Raw genomic sequence first — 21,953 nt, 5'->3', positions numbered from 1 at the left:
CCTCACTGCCACCTTGCAGTTTTATCTCAGACTGCTGTGCTAGCAGTGAGCGAGGCTCCGTGGGCGTGGGACCCTCTGAGCCAGGTGCGGTATATAGTCTCCTGGTGTGCCGTTTGCTAAGACCATTGGAAAAGCGCAGTATTAGGGTGGGAGTGTCCCAATTTTCCAGGTACTGTCTGTCACGGCTTCCCTTGGCTAGGAGAGGGAATTCCCTGACCCCTTGCACTTCCCGGGTGAGGCGATGCCCCACCCTACTTCAGTTCACACTCCATGGGCTGCACCCACTGTCAGACAAGCCCCAGTGAGATGAACCCAGTACCTCAGTTGGAAATTCAGAAATCAGCTGTCTTCTGCATTGCTCGTGCTGGGAGCTGTAGATTGGAGCTGTTCCTATTCGGCCATCTTGGAACCTCCTCTTTTCTTTTCTTTCTGTCTTTTTTTTTTTTTTTTTTTGAGATGGGGTCTAATTATGTTGCTCAGGCTACTCTTGGTCTTGAACTCCTAAGCTCAAGCAGTCCTCCCACCTTGACCTCTCAAAGTGCTGGTATTACAGGCATGAGCCACTGCGCTGGGCCTTAAAGGTTATTTTCTAAGGATTCTAATTTGGCAGTGATTTTCTTTTAGTGTGTTAGTTTAACTTTCTGTTAAACATCCTCTGATTTTTAAATTTTAGTTATTATATTTTTCAGTCCTAGAATTTATTAACTTTTAGAGTTTCTAGTTCTCTGCTGAAATTTTCCATCTTGTCATTTTATAACTTGAAAGTTGTGGTCACAGTTAATTTTAAAATCCGTGTCTGGTGATTGGATAATATTTGGTTCTCCTATAGTTCTATTTTATTTTCTGTATTTTGTCTTGGTTTTGAGTCCATTCTTTTCATATTTCTATTTCTGATTGAATGTTGGACATTGTGTGTGAAAAGTTTTAGAGATAATTTGAAACTCTGGATGATACTATATTACATAAGAAGGATTTTACGAAAGAAGGATTTACTTTTCTGGCAGGTCGTTTAGTGTAGGCACGGATCACCTTAATCCAAGTAGGGACTGAGCTGAAATGAAGTCTGGCCTTGGGCTTTCTGAGGGCTGTTCTATTTCTGTTCCACCGTTATTCTTAAGATGTAGTGCTTCAGAGAATTAGGGGTCCCAGTAGTATCCTGGTGTTACCAGGACCTCTACTCCTTAGCAAATTCTGGAGTTCAATTTTGCCCACCACCCCACCCCTGAGTAGAGTGACTTAATATCCCAAATTTCCATGAAAGATATTGAAGTTCCATCCTCCAAAATCCATGAAAGATATTAAAAATCCATTAAAGCATTTTTGCTCAGTGCATCATGTGTTTCTTAAGAATCCTTCCCAGTAAAGTGTCTCAGGCAACCCTGAACCATTGACTGGCACAATTGTTCAATATAAAACTACACTATAAAAGCTACATGGGAAAACACAATTAAATTTTCTATGGCAGCAATAATATAGTTATTGATAAAATGGCAATAGTTATCCATATCAGCCCTCTGAATCTGCGGGTTTTGCATCATCAGATTCAAGCAACCGTGGATCAAAAATACTTAAAAAAAATAAAATAAATACAAATAAAAACACAGTATAGTATAATAAATATCACATAGCATCTGCATTGTATTAGGTGATATAAGTAATCTAGAGATGATTTAATGTATACAAGAGGATGTGCATAGGTTATATGCAAATACCACATCATTTTCTGTAAGGGACTTGAGAATCCATGAATTTTGGTATCCATGGGGGTCCTGAAACCAATCCTCTGTAGATACTGAGGGATGACTGTGTGTAGTGGGCAGAGAAAAATGAGGTAGCAAATGGTTTAAAATGAAAGAAGAAGTCAAAATTATGAATGGTGGTGAAATTAGCAGATCATTTTGAATATTCCTAAAAGATCAAAATTTACTGATGAAGGAAGGCAGTGAAAATATTTTCATTAAGGACGAGAAAAAGTTTCCTTTTGAATTACTTGTCATATAACTTTGAGATGGGAATGTTTTCATTTCGTATTTTGCAAATGAATAAGAAAAAGAGGGTATTTTGCCATAATCTCATAGTGAATCAGTCCACTGGACCCACATTAGGATCCACACTCAAGTTTTATTCAGACCAAAAGCTATAAACTTTATGAAAACCTGATCAATAACCTAAAAAATGACTCAAGAACTATGATAATCTATTTTAATTTGTTATTCACTATCCCATAATCATGAAGAACCTGATTATTATCATTGTCCTCTTAAAAGAATGATGTAGTGAATTAAGGTCTTTTACAGAAAACTATAGTTGATAGTTTCTGGGTTAAATGCATTTGATTCTCAGCTGAAAAGACAAGAAATTTAGGATATAAACTGTCATTGAAAAAATAGTTTGTTAGTCATTAAAGCACCAATTACACAGTGCTTATTCATTAAACATTTATTTAGGAACTGCTTTTTGTAAGGTTCTCTGCTAGTCAAGCTGTAGGATAATAAAAGATTTTTAAAAGATATGCCCTTGCTCAGTAGGATTTTATAATTTGGTATTAAAATAGTAGTCTTACAAATACTTCTAAAAGTTAATGCTTTTCTTACTTTTCTAGGTTACTCCAAAATTCTTCCAAGTTTGATTAGCTCTCTTGACTTCTGTTCTTTCAAGTTGGAAAACCTGGAGTTTCCTGATACGCCTCTTGAAGAATGGCAGGAAATAGATGAAAAAATTAATGAAATGAAATCACAGTTGGATATATTGTTAAACCTTACTGGTACTGTTCCACGGCACATAGATGTGGATTCTGTTTCGTAAGTTCCCGTAGCTTTCTTTTGTTTTGAGAGAATTTTCCTAAAGGTTTATGGCAATACAATTCACATATAATTCACTTTTTCAAAGTGTACAATTCTGTGGTGTTCAGTATATTTATAGATACAGGTAACCATTACCAGTCAATTTTAGAATATTTCATCACCTCAAAAAGAAGCCTTATGCACTTTAGCTATCATTTTGCAATCCTTCATCCTCTCCTACCGTCCTACCCCCAGCCCTAAGCAACCACAAATCTACTTTGTCTTTGTTGATTGTACTGTGTGAACAATTTTTTTTTTTTTTGAGACGAAGTCTCGCTCTTATTTCCCAGGCTGGAGTGCAGTGGTGAGATGTTGGCTCACTGCAACCTCCTCCACCTTCTGGGTTCAAGCGATTCTCTTACCTCAGCCTCCTGAGTAGCTGGGACTACAGGCACCTGCCACCATGCCCAGCTAATTTTTGTATTTTTAGTAGAGACGGGGTTTCACCATGTTGGCCCGGCTGGTCTCGAACGCCTGACCTCAGGTGATCCGCCCACCTCGGCCTTCCAAAGTGCTTGGATTACAGGTGTGAGCCACCGCACTTGGCCTGTTATGGACATTTTATTTGAAAGGAATCATTGTACTGTGTGGTCTTTGTGTCTAACTTCTTTGACTTAGCATAATTTTTTCAAGGTTCATCCATGTTATGGCATATTTCAGTATTTCATTTTTATGACTGAATCATATTCTATATATGGATATACCACATTTTATTTATTCATTTGTCCATTGATAGACACTTGGATTGTTTCCATCTTTTGGCCTTAATGAGTAATGTTTCAATAAACATTCATGTGCATGCTTTTTGTGGACAAACATTTGTTTTCATTTCTCTTGGGTATATGTCACCTAAGGAGTTGAATTGCTGGATCATATGGCAATTCTATTTTTAATAATTTGAGGAACTGCCAGACTGTTTTCCAAGGTGTTTTTGGAAAACCTACACAATTTTACATTCACATCAGCAGTGCATGTGGGTTCTGGTTTCTCCACATACTTGCCAATACTTATTTTCTGACTTTTGATTCTAGCTATAATAGAGGGACTGAAGTGTTATTTTATTGTGGTTTTGATTCACATTTCCCTAATGACAAATGATGTGAAGAATTGTTTCACATGCTTATTGGCTATTTGTATATTTTCTTTGAGGGAAACTTTTTCTGTGCTGTTGTTGTTGTTGCTTGTGCTGGTGTCATAGCTAAGAATTCTTTGCTAAATCCAAGGTCATGAAAACTTACCCCTATGTTTTCTTGTAAGAGTTTTGTAGCATTTGCTCCTTACATTAAGGTCTCTGATCCATTTTAGTTAATTTTTGTATGTGGTATGTGGTAAGAGTCCAATTTCATTCTTTTGCCTGTGGATATTTAGTTGTACCAGCACCATTTGTTGAAGACTATTCTTTCTCCACTTAATGGTATTGACAGTTTTGATGAAAATCAGTCATGGATTTATTTCCGAATGATTAATTCTATCACATTGATCTATATGTCCACCCTTGTGTCTGTAACACACTGTCTTGCTTATTCTTGCTTTGTAGAATGTTTTGGAAAGGAATGGGAAATGTGAGTCTTTCTACTTGATTCTTCTTTTACAGGATTATTTTGGCTTTTTTGGCTACCTATGCAAATTAATAAAAAAAAAAAAAAAAAAAAAAAAAAAAAAAAAAAAAAAAAAAAAAAAAAAAAAAAAAAAAAAAAAAAAAAAAAAAAAAAAAAAAAAAAAAAAAAATATTACATGAAGTTTTCTGGTAACTATTTTTTTTTTTTTTTTTTTTTTTTTTTTTTTTTTTTTTTTTTTTTTTTTTTTTTTTTTTTTTTTTTTTTTTTTTATTGCATTCCGTATAAATTTTAGAATAAGCTTGTCAATTTTTACAAAGACATTAACTAGGATTCTGAAAAAGAACTTGTTGGATCTGTACATCAGAATGGGAATATTGCTATCTTAAACATGTTAAGTCTTCTATGTGAACGTGGGATGTTTTTCCAATTATTTGGATCTTCTTTAATTTCTTCTGAGTATAAGCTATACACTTCTTTTTGTTATATTTACTCCTAAGTACTTTTTAAATGTTATTGCAAATAAGATTTTTAAAACTTTATTTCAGATTGTTTATTGCATGTGTATAGGAATACAATTGATTTTTAAAATACTGATCTTACATCCCAAAACCTTGCTGAATTAATTTATTAGGTGCAATAATTTTTTAAAGGATTTCTTAGTATTTTCTATACAAAAGATCATACCTATAAATAGAAGTAGTTTCTTTTTAATCTAGATGCCTTTGTTTCCTTCTCTTGCCTAATTGCTTTGGCTAGAACCTCAGTACAATGTTGAATGGAAGATGTTGTTCATATTCTTACGGGAAATGCATCCAGTCTTTCACTGTGAAGTATAATGTTATTTGTGGGTTTTTCCTAGATGCCTTTTATTGGATTTAAGAAGTTTTCTTCTATTCCTAATTTGTCGCATGCTTTTACGCAAAAAAGTTGTTGGATTTTGACAAATGCTTTTTCTGCATCTAGTGAGATGATCATGTGATTATTTTTTTCATGTTCATATGATGTATTACATTCATTTTTTTTTGGATATTAAATTAACTTTGCTTGCATAGGATAAATCCCACTTGGTAATTGTGTAAAATACTTTTGATGTAGTTCAGGATTCTATTTGCTAGTCTTTGCATTGATATTCATAAGAGACATTGGTCTATTTTATTTTCCTGTGATGTCTTCGCCTGGTGTTATATCAATGTAATACTGGTTTCATGAAATGAGTTAGAAGTATCCCTCCATCTTTATCTTTTGAAAGATACTGTGAAGAACTGGTGTTGATTCATCTTTGGCTCTTTGGGAGGATTCAGTGGTGCAGCCATCTGTGGGTAGGTTTTTGAGAATTGATTCAATCTCTTCACTTGTTAAAAGTCTACTTATATTGTCTGTTTCTTATTGAATAAGTTTTTTGTGTGTCTTTCTAACAATTTGACAATTTCATTCAAGTTATCTAATTTGTTGGCAAAATTGTTCATTGTATTCCCTTATAATCCTTTTATTTCTGAGAGAAGATCAGTGCTAGCATCCCGTCTCTCATTTGCAATTCTAATAATTTGAGCCTTCTCTGTTTCTCCTGGTCAACGTAGCTAAATGTTTGTTAATATTGTTGATCTTTTCAAATAACCATCTTTTGATTTCATTGATTTCCTTTAGTGTTTTTCTATTCTCTATTGTATTAATTTCTAGTGTAGTCATTATTATTTCCTTCCTTTCACTTTCTTTACATTTAGTTTACTCTACCTTTTCCAGAGTCTTAAGTTGAGCTGTTAGGTTATTGATTTGAGATTTTTCTTCTTTCTTAACAAAGGTTTTACAGCTATAAATTTCCCTCTAAGGACTGCTCAATATGTTGTGTCTTCATTTTCTTTTTATTTTTGAGACAGAGTCTTGCTCTGCCACCCAGGCTGGAGTGCAGTGGCATGACCTCGGCTCATTGCAACCTCCGCCTCCCAGATTCAAGCAATTCTCCTGCCTTAGCCTCCCGAGTAGCTGGGATTACAGGCATGTGCCACCATGCCTGGCTAATTTTTTTGTATTTTTAGTAGAGACAGGGTTTCACCATATTGGCCAGGCTAGTCTCGAATTCCTCACCTTGTGATCCACCCACCTCGACCTCCCAAAGTGTTGGGATTACAGGCGTGAGCCACTGCACCCGGACTGTGTCTTCATTTTCATTAATCTCAAAGTATTTTTATGATTTCTCTTGTGATTTATTCATTGACCTATTTGTTATTTAGGAGTATGTTATTTAATGTCCACATATTTGTGAGTTTCCCATTTTTTTCCAGTTACAGATTTGTAATTTCATTCCATTGTGGTGTGAGTATATATTTTATATTATTCTAGCATTAAAATTATTGAGGTTTGTTTTACGGCCTAGCATCTTGTCTATCCTGGAGAATTTTCCATGTACACTTGAGAAGAATGTATATTTCATTGTTATTGGAGAAAGTGTTCTAGAGATGTCTGGTCTAGTTGGTTTATAGTATTGTTAAAATCTTCTGTTTCCTTATTTATCATCTGTGTAGTGGTTCTAGCCATTACTGATAGTGGGATGTTGAAGTCTCCAACTGTTACTCTTAAATTGTCTGTTTTTCCCTTCCTTTCTCTTGGTGTTTGCTTCATGTATTTTTGGTACTTTGTTGTTAGGTGCACACATGTTTATAATTGTTATATCTTCCTGATAGAGTGATCCTTTTATAATTATAAAATATCCTTCCTTATTTTTAGTAAGTTTTTTTATTTTAAAATCTATTTTATCTGCTATCAGTACAGCCACACCAGCTTTATTGTGGTTACTGTTATATATCTTTTCCTTTTATACTGTTATATACCTTTTGCTTTTAATGTATTTGTATCTTTGAATCTCAAGTGTGTCTTCTATAGAGAGCATATAGTTGATTCATGTTTTTAATCCAGTCTGACAATCTCTGCCTTTTAATTGGATTGTTAAATCCATTTACCTTTAATGATATTATTGACGTGGTTGGATTTACCTCTGCCGTCTTACTGCTTGTTTTGTTTCATGACTTTTTTGTTTCTCTGTTTTTCTTTTATTGTTTTTTTTTGTATTGAATGAATACTTTCTAATGTAGAATTCATTTCTGTACTGATTTTTCACTACCTTTAAAAAGTTTTTTAAATGGCTTCTCTAGAGTTTACCATAAACCTCTTAATTTAACAGAATTAGTGTCAGATCATGCCTGTAATCCCAGCACTTTGGGAGGCCAAGGTGAGGGGGTGGATCACCTGAGGTCAGGAGTTCAAAACCAGCCTGGCCAACATGGTGAAACCCTGTCTCTACTAAAAATACAAAAATTAGCCAGGTGTGGTGGCGGGTGCCTGTAATCCCAGCTACTTGGGAGGCTGAGGCAGGAGAATTGCTTGAATCCAAGAGGTGGAGTTTGCAGTGAGCCGACATCATGCCATTGCACTCCAGCCTGAGCAACAGCAGCAAAACTCTGTCTCAAAAAAAAAAAAAGAATTAGCTTCAGATTTATACTGGCTTAATTCCAGTGACATATAGATATGTTACTTCTATCTAGTTCGATTCCTTTTCCCACCTTTTGTGGTATAATTTTATACACATTACATTTCTTAATATTTGATATGGTTTGGCTCTGTGTCCCTACCCAAACCTCATCTTGAATTGTAATCCCCACATGTCAATGGAGGAAGGTGATTAGATCATGAGAGCAGTTACCCCCACGCTGTTCTCATGAGATCTGATGGTTTTATAAGCATCTGGCATTTCCCCTGCCTGCACCTCTATGTGTCCTGCTGCCTTGTGAAGAAAGAACTTGCTTCTTTTTCCCCTTCTGCCGTGATTGTGAGTTTCGTAGGTTTCCTGAGGCCTCCTCAGCCATGTGGAGCTGTGAATCAATTAAACCTCTTTTGTTTACAAGTTACCTAGTCTTGGCTGGGTGCAGTGGCTCACACCTGTAATCCTAGCATTTTGGGAGGCCGAGGTGGGCAGATCACCTGAGGTCAGGAGTTTGACACCACCCTGGCCAACATGGTGAAACCCCCATCTCTACTAAAAATACAAAAATCAGCCGGGCGTGGTGGCAGGTGCCTGTAATCCCAGCTACTTGGGAGGCTGAGGTGGGAGAATTGCTTGAATCTGGAAGGTAGTTGTTGCAATGAGCCGAGATCACACTCTAGCCTGGGTGACAGAGCAACACCCCACCTCAAAAAAAAAAAAAAAAAAGTTACCTAGTCTTGGGTAGTTTCTTTATAGCGGTGTGAGAATGGAGTAATACAGGAAATTGGTACTGGAATTGGGGTACTGCTATAAAGTTAGCCTGAAAATGTGTAAGCCACATTGGAACTGTATAATGGGCAGAGGTTGGAATAGTTTGGAGGGCTCAGAGGAAGACAGAAAGATGTGGGAAGGTTTGGAACTTCCTAGAGACTTGTTGAATGGTTTTAACCAAAATGCTGATAGTGATGTGGACAATGAAGTCCAGGCTGAGGTAGTCTCAGATGGAGATGAGGAACTTACTGGGAACTGGAGTAAAAGACACTCTTGCTATGCTTTAGTAAAGAGACTGGTGGCATTTTGCCCCTGCCCTAGAAATCTGAGGAACTTTGAACTGGAGAGAGATGATTTAGGGTATCTGGTGGAAGAAATTTCTAAGTGGCAAAGCATTCAAGAGGAAGCAGAGCATAAAAGTTTGGAAAATTTTCAGCCTGACCATGAGGTAAAAAAGAAAAACCCGTTTTCTGGGGAGGAAATAAAGACAGCTGCAGAAATTTGCATAAGTAATGAGAAACTGAATGTTCATAGCCAAGTCAATGGGGAAAATATCTCCAGGGCATGTCAGCGATCCTCAGAACAACCCCTCTTATCACAGGCCTGGAGGCCTAGGAGGTAAAAATGGTTTCTTGGGTCAGGCCCAGGGCCCCCACTGCTCTGTGAAGCCTCGGGACATGGCATCCTGTGTCCTAGCCACTTCAGCTGCAGCTGTGGCTAAAAAGGGCCAAGGTACAGCTTGGGCTATTGCTTCAGAAGGTGGTCTTGGGCCTGCGGGTGCACAGAAGTCAAGAATTGAGGTTTGGGAACCTCCACCTAGATTTCAGAGGGTGTATGGAAATGCTTGGATGTCCAGGCAGAGGTCTGCTGCAGAGGTGTAGCCCTCATGGAGAATCTCTGCTAGGGCAGTATGAAAGGGAAGTGTAGGGTTGGAGCCCCCACACAGAGTCCCCACTGGAGCACTGCCTAGTGGAGCTGTGAGAAGAGGGCCAATTTCCTCCAGACCTCAGAATAGTAGATGCATCAACACCTTGCACTGTGCACTTGGAAAAGCCACAGACGCTCAACACCAGCCCATGAAAGCAGCCAGGTGGGAGTGGCATCCTGCAAATCCACAGGATTGGAGCTGCCCAGGCCTGTGGGAATGCACCTCTTGCATTAGCATGACCTGGATGTGAGACGTGGAATCAAAAGAGATTATTTAGAAGCTTTAAGATTTAATGACTGGCCTGCTGGATTTCAGACTTGCATGGGGCCTGTAGCCCCTTTGTTTTGGTCAATTTCTCCCATTTGAAATGAGAACATTTATCCAATGCCTCTACCTGCATTGTATCTTGGAAGGAACTGTTTTTTTTATTTTACAGGCTCATAGGCAGAAGGGACTTGCCTTGCTCAGATGAGATGTTGCACTGTGGACTTTTGAGTAAATGCTGAAATGAGTTTAGACTTTGGGGGACTGTTGGGAAGGCATAATTGGTTTTGAAATGTGAAATTATATGAGATTTGGAAAGGGCCAGGGACAGAATAATATGCTTTGGCTCTTTTTCCCTACCCAAATCTCATCTTGAATTGTAATCCTCATGTGTTGAGTGAGGGACCTGTAATTCTCACATGTCAAGGGAAGGAGGTGATTGGATCATGGGGGCTGTTTCACCCTGCTGTTCTCATGATAGTGAGTTCTTATGCAATATGATGGTTTTATAGGCATTTGGCATTTCCCCTACTTGCGCTTCTCTTTTTCCTGCTGCCTTGTGAAGAGGTACTTGCTTTTCCTTCCCCTTCCGCCACGATTATAAACTGCTTGAGGCTTCCCCAGCCATGTGGAACTGTGAGTCAATTAAACCTCTTTTGTTTAAAATTACCCAGTCTTGGGTATTTCTTTATAGCATTGTAGAATTGGTCTAATACAATATTACAAACACAAAAATACATTGTTATAATTATAAATTTACCATCTGTCATCATTTATATCACCCATTAGAGTTTGCTCCTGTCCACCTCTTGTGTGCTGTTTTGGCATATATATTGCACATATATTACATTTTTATGTTATAGGTCCAACAATATATCATATGTTATTTTATACAGTTTCTTCTTTAATCAGTTAAGAAATAGAAAATATGCATTCATATTGTCTTTTAAAATTGCATAATTTTCTTTATAATGCCTTGTTTTTTGTGTAGATTCTAATTACCATCTGTGGTCATTGCTTTCAGCCTGAAAAATTTCCTCTAGGATTTATTGTAAGGAAAGTCTACTAGCAATAAATTCTTCAGTTTTTTTAAATCTGGGGCAGTCTTTATTCCACCTTCATTTTTGGAACACATGTTTGTTGGATATAGGAATCTTGGTTGACATTTTTCTTCTTTAGGCACTGTGAATATGTTATCCCACTGCTTTTTGGCCTCTATTGTTTATTTTGAGAAGTCAGCTGTTAATCTTATTGGGACTCCCTTGTAAGTGATGTGTTGTTTTTCTCTTGCCACTTTCAAGATTTTCTCCTTATTTTGACTTCTAGCATTTTAACTGTCATATATAAGTTTGTAGACCTCTTTGTGTTTATCTTACATGGAGATTGTTAAGCTTCTTGAATGTGTTATTGTTTTTCAATAAATTTGGAGAGTTTCAGCTCCTGTTTCTTTGAATATTTTTGTGTACCTTTTTCTTTTCTCTACTTCCAATACTCCCTTTATGTGTAAGGGTGTCCCATATTTCTTCAAGGCTGTTTTCATATCGCTTCATTCTTTTTCCTCTTTATTTTTTGGCTTGAAATACTTCCATATATTTATCTTCAAGTTAAATTCTTCTCTTTTCTGCCAGTTCAAATTTACTGTTGAGCCCTAGTAGTGATTTAAAAATTTTTTTCAGTTATTGTTGTTTTTCACTCTGAAATTTTCATGTATTTCTTTTTTCCAATTTATATTTTTAATTTCTATTCTCTTATTTGCTGCAACATTGTTGTAATACCTTCCTTTGCTTATCTAATCATGGATTTCTTTAGTTCTGTGAACATGAACTAACATGTGTTAGTCCATTTTCACACTGCTTATAAAGACATACCCAAGACTGGGCAATTTACAAAAGAAAAAGTTTTAATGGTCTCACAGTTCCATGAGGCTGGGGAGGCCTCACAAGAAATCGTGGTGGAAGGTGAGAGGCACATCTCATATGGCAGCAGACAAGAGAAGAGAATGAGAGCCAAGTGAAAGGGATTTCCCCTTATAAAACCATCAGATCTCATGAGACTTATTCACTACCATGAGAACAGTGTGGGGGAAACCACCCCCATGATTCAATTATCTCCCACTGGGTTCCTGCCACAACATGAGGGAATTATGGGAGCTACAATTTAAGATAAGATTTGGGTGGGGACACAGCCAAACCATATCATTTTGCCCCTGGCCCCTCCCAAATCTTATGTCCTCACATTTCAAAACCAATCATGCCTTCCAAACAGTCCCCAAAAGTCTTAACTCATTTCAGCACTAACTCAAAAGTCCACAGTCCAAAGTCTCATCCAAGACAAGGCAAGTTTCTTCCACCTATAAGCCTGTAAAATCAAAAGCAAGTTAGTTACTTCCTAGATACAAAGGGGGTACAGACATTGGGTAAGTACAGGCATTCCAAGTGGGAGAAATTGGCCAAAACAAAGGGGCTACTGGCTCCATGCAAATTCAAAATCCGGCAGGGCAGGCAAATCTTACAGCTTCATAACAATCTCCTTTGACTCCATGTCTCACATCTGGGTCATGCTGATTCAAGAGGTGAGTTCTCATGGTCTTGGGCAGTTTTACCTCTGTGGCTTTGTGGGGCACAGGCTCCCTCCTGGCTGCTTTCATGGGCTGGGGTTGAGTGTCTATGGATTTTCCAGGCACACGGTGCATGCTGTTGGTGGATCTACCATTCTGGGGTCTGGAGGACAGTGGCCGTTTTCTCACAGCTTCACTAGGCAGCACACCAGTGGGGACTCTGTGTGGGGGTGCCCACCTCACATTTCCCTTCTGCACTGCCCTAGCAGAGGTTCTCCATTAGCACCCCACTCCTGCAGCAAACTTCTGCCTGGACATCCAGTCATTTCCATACATCCTTGAAATCTAGGCGAAGGTTCCCAAACCTTGATTCTTGGCTTCTGTGCACCTGCAGGCTCAATACCATGTGGATGCTGCCATGGCTTAGGGCTTGCACCTTCTGAAGCCATGGCCCCAGCTGTATCTTGGACCCTTTTAGTCATGGCTGGAGCAGCTGGGATGCAGGGCACAGCAGAGGGACCCTGGGCCTGGCCCATGAAGCCATTTTTTCCTCCTAAGCCTTCAGGCCTGTGATAGGAGAGGCTGCCCCAAACGTCTCTGACATGACCTGGAGGCATTTTCCCCATTGTCTCGGGGATTAACATTCGGCTTCTCATTACTTATTCAGATTTCTGCAGCTGTCTTCAATTTCTCTTAAAAAATGGGATATTTGTCTCTATTGCATTGTCAGGCTGCAAATTTTCTGAACTTTTATGCGCTGTTTCCCTTTTAAAACTGAATACCTGGCCGGGTACGGTGGCTCATGCCTGTAATCCCAGCATGTCGGGAGGCTGAGGCAGGTGGATCACTTGAGGTCAGGAGCTCGAGACCAGCTCTGGCCAACATGGTGAAACTCAATCTCTACTAAAAATGCAAAATTAGCTGGATGTGGTGGCACATGCCTGTAGTCCCAGCTACTCAGGACGCTTGAACCTGGGAGGTAGAGGCTGCAGTGAGCCAAGATCACACCACTGCACTGCAGCCTGGGTGAGACAGAGAGAGAATCTGTCTCAAAAAAATAATAATAAAATAAATAAAACTGAATACTTTAAACAGCACCCAAGTCACCCCTTGAATGCTATGTTTCTTAGAAATTTCTTCCACTGGCTGGGTGCAGTGGCTCATGCCTGTAATCCCAGCACTTTGGGAGGCCAAGGCAGGTGGATCACTTGAAGTCAGGAGTTCGAGGCCAGCCTGACCAACATGGAGAAGCCCTGTCTCTACTAAAAATACAAAATTAGCTGGACATGGTGGTGCATGCCTGTAATCCCAGCTACTTGGGAGGCTGAGGCAGGAGAATCTCTTGAACTCAGGAGGTGGAGGTTGTGGTGAGCTGAGATTGCACCATTGCGCTCCAGGCTGGGCAACAAGAGTGAAACTCTGTATCAAAAAAAAAAAAAAAAAAAAAGGAAAAAGGCTGGGTGTGGTGGCTCATGCCTGTAATCCCAGCACTTTGGGAGGCTGAGGCGGGCGGATCACGAGGTCAGGAGATCGAGACCATCCTCTCTAACATGGTGAAACCCTGTCTCCACTAAAAATACAAAAAATTAGCTGGGCATGGTGGTGGGTGCCTGTAGTCCCAGCTACTTGGGAGGCTGAGGCAGGAGAATGGCGTGAACCTGGGAGGCAGTGCTTGCAGTGAGCCAAGATTGCACCACTGCACTCTAGCCTGGGCAACAGAGCGAGACTCCATCTCAAAAAAATAAAAATAAAAAATAAAGGAAAAAGAAAGAAAGAAAGAAATTTCTTCCACCAGATATTCTAAATAATCTCTGTCAAGCTCAGAGTTCCACAAATCTCTAAGACAGGGGCAAAATGCTGCCAGTCTCTGCTTAAACATAACAAGAGTCTTCTTTGCTCCAGTTCCCAAGAAGTTCCTCATCTCCATCTGAAACCACCTCAGCCTGGATTCCATTGTCCATATCATTATCAGCATTTTGGTCAAAGCCATTCAACAAGTGTCTAGGAAGTTCTAAATTGTTCCACATTTTCCTGTCTTCTTCTGAGCCCTTCAAACTGTTCCAACCTCTGCCTGTTACCCAGTTCCAAGGTCGCTTCCACATTTTTGGGTATATTTACAGTAGCGCCCCACTCCAGGTACCGATTTACTGTGTTAGTCCATTCTCATGCTGCTGATAAAGACATACCTGAGACTGGGTAATTTACAAAGGAAAAAGTGTTTAATTGACTCACAGTTCCACATGGCTGGGGAGGCCTCACAATCCTGGTGGAAGGTGAAAGGCACATCTCACATGGCAGCAGACAAGAGAAGAGAATGAGAGCCAAGTGAAAGGGGTTCCCCTTATAAAATCATCAGATCTCATGAGACTTATTCACTACCACAAGAACAGTAGGGGGGAGACCACTCCCATGATTCAGTTATCTCCCACTGGGTCCCTCCCACAACATGAGGGAATGATGGGAGCTACAATTCAAGATGAGATTTGGGTGGGGACATAGCCAAACCTTATTAGCTACTTTGAAGTTTTTGAAAAACCAGAGTTCTCGGCCGGGCATGGTGGCTCACGCTTCTAATCCCAGCACTTTGGGAGGCCGAGGCGGGCAGATCATGAGGTCAGGAGATCGAGACCACGGTGAAACCCCGTCGCTACTAACAATACAAAAAAAATTAGCCAGGCGTGGTGGCGGGCGCCTGTAGTCCCAGCTACTCGGAGAGGCTGAGGCAGGAGAATGGCGTGAACCCACGAGGCGGAGCTTGCAGTGAGCCAAGATCGCGCCACTGCACTCCAGCCTGGGCGACAGAGCGAGACTCCGTCTCAAAAAAAAATAAAAATAAAAATAAATAACTGGAGTTCTGGTCACTCTCACTCTCACAGGCAGTTTCTGTTGCCTATCTGGTGTATATGTCACACTTTCTTGTTTCTTATCATGCCTTGTAAGGTTTCTTTTTGTTGTTGTTGTTTTTGGTTTTTGGATACTGGACATATTAGATAATATACTGTAGCAACTTTTGTTGCTACCCCCCTCTTCCTTGTATTAAGTCTCTGATCTTGCTCTCAAGAAGGTGCAGTTTTTGGGTATGCCCACTGTCACCCTGCAGTGACAGTGGTGTTTTGTCAAGGCTTGCTTCTTTTTCTTTGACCACACCAAGCTGTGAAACTTCACTAATTTCTGGTTGATTGGTCTATTGTTTTCTTTTTTTGTTTGTTTTTGCTTTTATTTATTTATTTATTTTTATTTAAAATAAAATGTATTCTTTTTTTTATTTTTTATATTTTTTATTATACTTTAAGTTCTAGGGTACATGTGCACAATGTGCAGGTTTGTTACATATGTATACATGTGCCATGTTGGTGTGCTGCACCCATTAACTCATCATTTACATTAGGTATATCTCCTAATACTGTCTCTCCACACTTTCCCCACCCCACAACAGGCCCTGGTGTGTGATGTCCCCCTTCCTGTGTCCAAGTGTTGTCATTGTTCAGTTCCCACCTATGAGTGAGAACATGCGATGTTTGGTTTTTTGTCCTTGTAATAATTTGCTGAGAACGATGGTTTCCAGCTTCATCCATGTCCCTACAAAGGACATGAACTCATCCTTTTTTATGGCTGCATAGTATTCCATGGTGTATATGTGCCACATTTTCTTAATCCAGTCTATCATTGATGGACATTTGGGTTGGTTCCAAGTCTTTGCTATTGTGAATAGTGCTGCAATAAACATACATGTGCATGTGTCTTTATAGCAGCATGATTTATAATCCTTTGGGTATATACCCAGTAATGGGATGGCTGGGTCAAATGGTATTTCTAGTTCTGGATCCCTGAGGATTTGCCACACTCTCTTCCACAATGGTTGAACCAGTTTACAGTCCCACCAACAGTGTAAAAGTGTTCCTATTTCCCCACATCCTCTCCAGCACCTGTTGTTTCCTGACTTTTTAATGATGGCCATTCTAAGTGGTGTGAGATGGTATCTCATTGTGGTTTTGATTTGCATTTCTCTGATGGCCAGTGATGATGAGCATTTTTTCATGTGTCTGTTGGCTGCATAAATGGTCTATTGTTTTCAATGATTCTCTGGGGCATATATTGCTCTAAAACTACTTTCATGTAATTTTGGCTCCTTGGAAAGAATAATTCCTGAGATCAGTGTTTGATCTTGTTCTGAACTCAAGTGGCCTTCTCCCAGTTGTCTTAGTCCCTAGTTGTTTCCTGCAAACTAGTTAGCCTACAGTTTAACCTCTATCTTGAATCTCCACTGAATTGCATTTCACCAAACCTCCACTATTCTTTAAAGCACCCTTAGATTTGAACGTCTTCAGGCTATGTTGCAAATGAAGTTAGTTTATTTGGGACAAGATTAGGAGCTTTTTAATTTTTTGTTGTTGTTGTTTTTGCCTTCTTCTACCTCCAGGCAAAATCTCTGAGCTAGGGCTCTAGAGCTGGGGTAGGGACAATGGAAAGCTTCTCTCTGAGTGACACTCACACTGTCAGACCTGAGCACTCCTTAGAGGGGAAAGTAGCAGCCTGAGGTCTTCTTGGATTGCCTCTCATGGAGTAGAACCACTGCCTTACAAGCCCAGACAATCAGGGACCCATGATTCTCAGCATGCTATGCATAGCGTAGAGTATTTATTATATAAATAGGGGCTGGGTGGAAAAAGACAACCCCTACTTGTTACCTGCATTTACCCAGTACCTGGACTCAACACCAGATAGCTGGAAGCAGTATAAAAATCCATGATGTCCTGTTCCTTCTGGGAAGAAAGCCATCTGATTGGGAGCTAGAGGGTTAGGGAGCTCTGTGTTCTTGGCTACAGCATTCTGAAATGGAGTTGCTGCCTCACTGAGCTAAGGAGAGGAAGGAGCAGTCATGGTTCAAATACCATAGATTATTGCCTTTCTTACTGAATCTTCATAGATTTTCTTGAATAGATGTTTTTGGAACTTCTCCATAGCACCATTTTTAGAGGCTTTAAGTGATGTATTTAAAAAAATAATTGTTACCAGTTTCACTGGGGTGGGGTTGGTGGAAAGGGCAGCCTTGCTCCTCACACTATCATGCTGGAAGTCATTCATTGAGAGGATTTTAAAATTCATTCTTCTCACATAGTACTGGCCTGGAAGTAAATGTAAAGGGTGTAAGTTTTTGCAGTAGAGAGCTAATATTGAACGTAAGATCTGCTTTGTCCAAAGTGCATCTTGCTACCTACATGGGGGTTAGGAAAGCTTTGTCAGTGAGTAAACTATCATACCAGATAATTCAGGGCTTTGATTCCCCTTTTCTCAGTTCTCAAGCAGTTGTCAACATCTAAGTTTACAATACCTAGCCAAATAAAACTCTTTCTCATAGCTGATAGTTACATTTATCCTTTAAATCAGCCAGTCACTTTTATTTTACTTGATTTTTCCTTCAGGGTACTCCAAGCATATATATTTAACATGATTCGACAATGGCTTTTGAAGATAGGCAATGAAATTAACAACGGTAACATTGAACTTCAGCACCACGTATGTACTTGTAAGGATTTTTGACGTTATATTTTGCCTTGGCTGGCAAATTTCTTCAAGGAAAAACAATGCTCTCCCTATTTAAATGAAGCAGGAGGTTGAGAGGGCAAAATAGAAGCTTGTATAATAATTTCTGAAATAATTTTCAGTGGATTTTTTAAAGCAGAATGTCTCTGCCTCTGGAATGGAGTTTTGGAATTGAAGAGTCAATGAGCAAATATATTAAAGCTGGAAGTATGGATTCAGGCGATCCCTAGGCTTGGGAGAAATTCCTCTGACAACCAAAATGAATAAGAAAAAGGGTAACAGAGTGCTTGTCGCATGGTGGGACTCAGTAAATGTTTGTTGAATGAATTTAGGAAGAATATTCCAGCACTGTTGGTGTCTAATGGTGCTGCTACATTAATCCCTTCTTTGGCAAAAATGCTTGATTTACCATTAGGGATTTATCTCCATGGAATCATAGGCTCAATTTGTTATTTTCTAGAATTTAATTTTTATAGTATGGGATTACTTAGAAAGTGCCTTTATATACCTCAATTTTAAAACTGCATTATTATAATTAATCTGTGTAGAAAATTTACAAGATTGTAAACTCCATGAGGAATTATGTGTATCCTGTGTATCCATATTAACTCTTATTAATATTTAGAAACAGAAAAGTTGGATATAGGAGACAAGATGGCTGACTAAATTCAGCCAGGAGAAACACCTGCCACCGAGGGACTAGAAGATCGGAAAGATCGGTGCACTCCAAGCATATCTTTAGAGGGAAGGCATTGAGGGTGGACAAAGGGAAGATACAGATGCTGGGCTAAAGGGGGAGGAAGCTGGAAACCCTGCACAGGGATATCACGCACTGGGACTCCTTCCTGGCCCCCAATGACTCTTGGGGAAAAAGTGAGCTAAGCAGGTGAGAAGTGACCTTCTCTTGCCGTAGGCTTCTGGAATTCAGACAGCAGGGGATCCCAGGACCCCCACAGTCACTTGAGCTGGCAGAGAGAGCTGCTTAGAGAGGTGGTAGGGGTGGTACTCCCAGCTAGTGTGGCGCCTGGAGGGTTTGGTGTGGGAGCGTCTATAGTGGAGCACAGTCAGGGACGCCTATCCCCCAAGGCCTGCCTTGCTCCTTTAGGAGACATTAGTCTTAGTGGAACTATCAGACCTGAACAATACAGGGTGATCTTGCCCATAAGACAGGGCCAGTTTCACCTGAGCACCCCCCTGTCTTGTGGACTCTCCCAGGACTCCAGCCTGACCATGCCTGTTTGCAGTGCAGCCTTGGATGCCCAGCTGAGGTGCCTCCCAGGGGCCTGCCTCATAGCTCCTATACTGGCAGACCATGCCTGACCATTGGAGAGCTCCAGCGGAGCACCCCCAACTAAGGAGCACCAGCCTGCCCATGTACTCTACCCATCACAGCCTCCCCCATGCCATTTGCCAGTGTGCACTCACCCATGACCACCCCCTACATTGCTTTGCTAGTGTGGTTGCATGTATTCAGACCTTACCCCTCCTTCCCCACCAGTGCACATGCACCCTACCATGCCAACTGCTGCCACTGTGAGTGCATCACACTCCCCACCCCATAACCAATGTAAAGGTATGCAAGGAGACCAGTGGCCCCACACTCTGTCCTGCACTGCCATTGCCATTGGAGTGTTCATGGGTACAGAGACTGCTAACCTTGTGCCTGCCAGTGCCCCACCACTGTGCTAACACTGCTGCTGGCATGAAACTACACATGGATGCCAGCAGACCTGCCTCCCACCTTGTGCAGCCACTGCTGCCTGTGTGAGTATGTGCACAGAGGTTACCAGTCCTGCACCTGCCAGCACTCTGCCGCCATGCTTGAACATGCACAGGGACATTGGTGGGCTACCCCCTGCAACATGCTGCACTGCCACCACTGCAAATGTCCACATCCCTGCCCTCATTAGTGCCCCACCACAGCTGATGAGCATGCACCCTGCTGCACTGCTGCTGCTCCTGGCATGTGTAAACAAACACGGATCCTGCTGTCACCACCTAATGAATTGCTTTGGCTGGCATCACCCATTCGAATGTTGTGACCAGTGATCTGGGAACACCTTGGCTCTTCCAATACAGTAGGTTCCTAGCCTTGAGGGGCCAGATAACAAAGCTGGGGACCTGATACCAGACCCTAGAGTTAGAGCATGCAGTCCAGAAGGCCTAAGCTGAGCCTTGGACCCCTAAAATCTTCCAGAAATGAAGCAGGTTGACTGGACCCAACTTATACCAGAATCAAACCTCCAAGGATGTCAAAGAGGAGGAAAGACAAAAGAAAATGCATTCTAAGGACAGCAACTTCAAAGACTGAAGGAACATCAGCTCACAAAGATTAGAAAGAGCCAGCACAAGAACTCTGGCAACTCAAGAAGCCAGAGTGCCTTCTTACCTCCAAACGACCACACTGTTTCCCAGCAATGTTTCTTAACCAGGCTGACATGACAGAAATAGAATTCAGAATATGTATAGGAACAAAGATCATCAACATACAGGAGAAAGTTGAAACTCAATCCAAAGAATCTAAGGATTACAATAAAATGATACAGGAACTGATAGATGAAATGGCCATTATAAGAAAGAACCACCAGGTGCGGTGGCTCACGCCTGTAATCCCAGCACTTTGGGAGGCTGAGGTGGGTGGATCGACTGAGGTCAGGAGTTCGAGATTAGCCTGGCCAACATAGTGAAACCCCATCTATACTAAAAATACAGAAAATTAGCCAAGCATGGTGGTGGGCACCTGTAATTCCAGCTACTCAGGAGGCTGACGCAGGAGAATCGCTTGAACTCGGGAGGCAGAGGTTGCAGTGAGCCGAGATCATGCCATTGCACTCCAGCCTGGGCAGCAGGAGTGAAACTCTGTCTCAAAAAAAAAAAAAAAAAAAAAAAAGAACCAAACAAACCTGATAGAAATGAAAAACACGCTACAAGAATTTCATAATACACTTGCAAGTATTAACAGCAGAATCAACCAAGCTGAGGAAAGAAATCTCAGAGTTTGAAGACTGGTTCTCTGAAATAACTTAGTCAGACAAAAATAAAGAAAAAACAATAAAGATGAATGAACAAAACCTCTGAGAAATAAGAAATTATGTAAAAATATCAAATATACAACTCATTGGCATTCCTGAAAGAGAGAGAGTGAAACCAAGCAATTTGGAAAGCATATTTCAGGATATCATCCATGAAAATGTTCACAACCTCACTAAAGGGGCCAACATTCAAATTCAGGAAATGCAGAGAGCCCCTGAAAAATACTACAAAAGAAGACTGTCCATGAGACACATAGTCATCAGATTCTCCAAGGTTGAGATGAAAGAAAAAATGTTAAAGGCAGGTAGAGAGAAGGGGCAGGTCACCTACAAAGCAAACTCTATAAGGCTAACAGCAGACATGTCAGCAGAAATCCTACAAGCCAAAAGAAATTGTGGGCTTACATTAAGCATTCTTAGAAAAGAAATTCCAAACAAGAACTTCATATCTAGCCAAACTGAGCTTCATAAGCAAAGGAGAAATAACATCCTTTTTAGATAAGCAAATGCTAAGGGAATTTTTTGTGACCAGATGTGCCTTACAGGAGGTCCTGAAGAGAGTGCTAAATATGGAAAAGAAAGACCATTACCAGCCACGACAAATACACACTTAGGTATTTAGACTACTATAAAGCAACCAGACAAACAAATCTGTATAGTAGCCAGCTAACAACATGATGAGAGGATCAAATCCACACATATCAATACTAACCTTGAACATAAATGGGCTAAATGCCCCAATTAAAGGGCACAGAGTGGCAAGTTGGATAAAGAATCAAAACCTAATAGTTTACTGTCTTCAAGAGACCTGTCTCACATGCAGTGACACCCAAAGGCTCCAGATAAAAGGATGGAGAAAAATCTACCAAGCAAATGGAAAACTGTAAAAACGAGAGTTGCTATTCTAATTTCAGAAAAAACAGACATTCATTTTCCCTCCTGATCCATGGTCTTACCTCCAGTTTTTTTGTTATTGTTTT

The 21,953-nt window shown here is 40.3% G+C and overlaps 1 protein-coding gene across 1 annotated transcript in view; it reads left to right on the top strand.

Annotated features, from left to right (window-relative positions):
• Nucleotides 1-21,953, top strand: part of AXDND1 (axonemal dynein light chain domain containing 1) — a 192,567-nt gene that overhangs the window by 102,761 nt on the left and 67,853 nt on the right. The window contains exons 17-18 of the mRNA XM_003258953.2: nt 2,603-2,801; nt 17,821-17,914. Of these exons, the coding sequence (XP_003259001.2) occupies nt 2,603-2,801; nt 17,821-17,914 (293 nt within the window). The remainder of the gene's footprint in view (nt 1-2,602; nt 2,802-17,820; nt 17,915-21,953) is intronic.

This window comes from Nomascus leucogenys, chromosome 12 (genome assembly GCF_006542625.1).
Source record: "Nomascus leucogenys isolate Asia chromosome 12, Asia_NLE_v1, whole genome shotgun sequence".
In the NCBI taxonomy this organism is placed as follows: Eukaryota; Metazoa; Chordata; class Mammalia; order Primates; family Hylobatidae; genus Nomascus; species Nomascus leucogenys.
The sequence above is the reverse complement of the archived record's forward strand: the minus strand, read 5'-3'. Positions and strand labels throughout refer to the sequence as shown.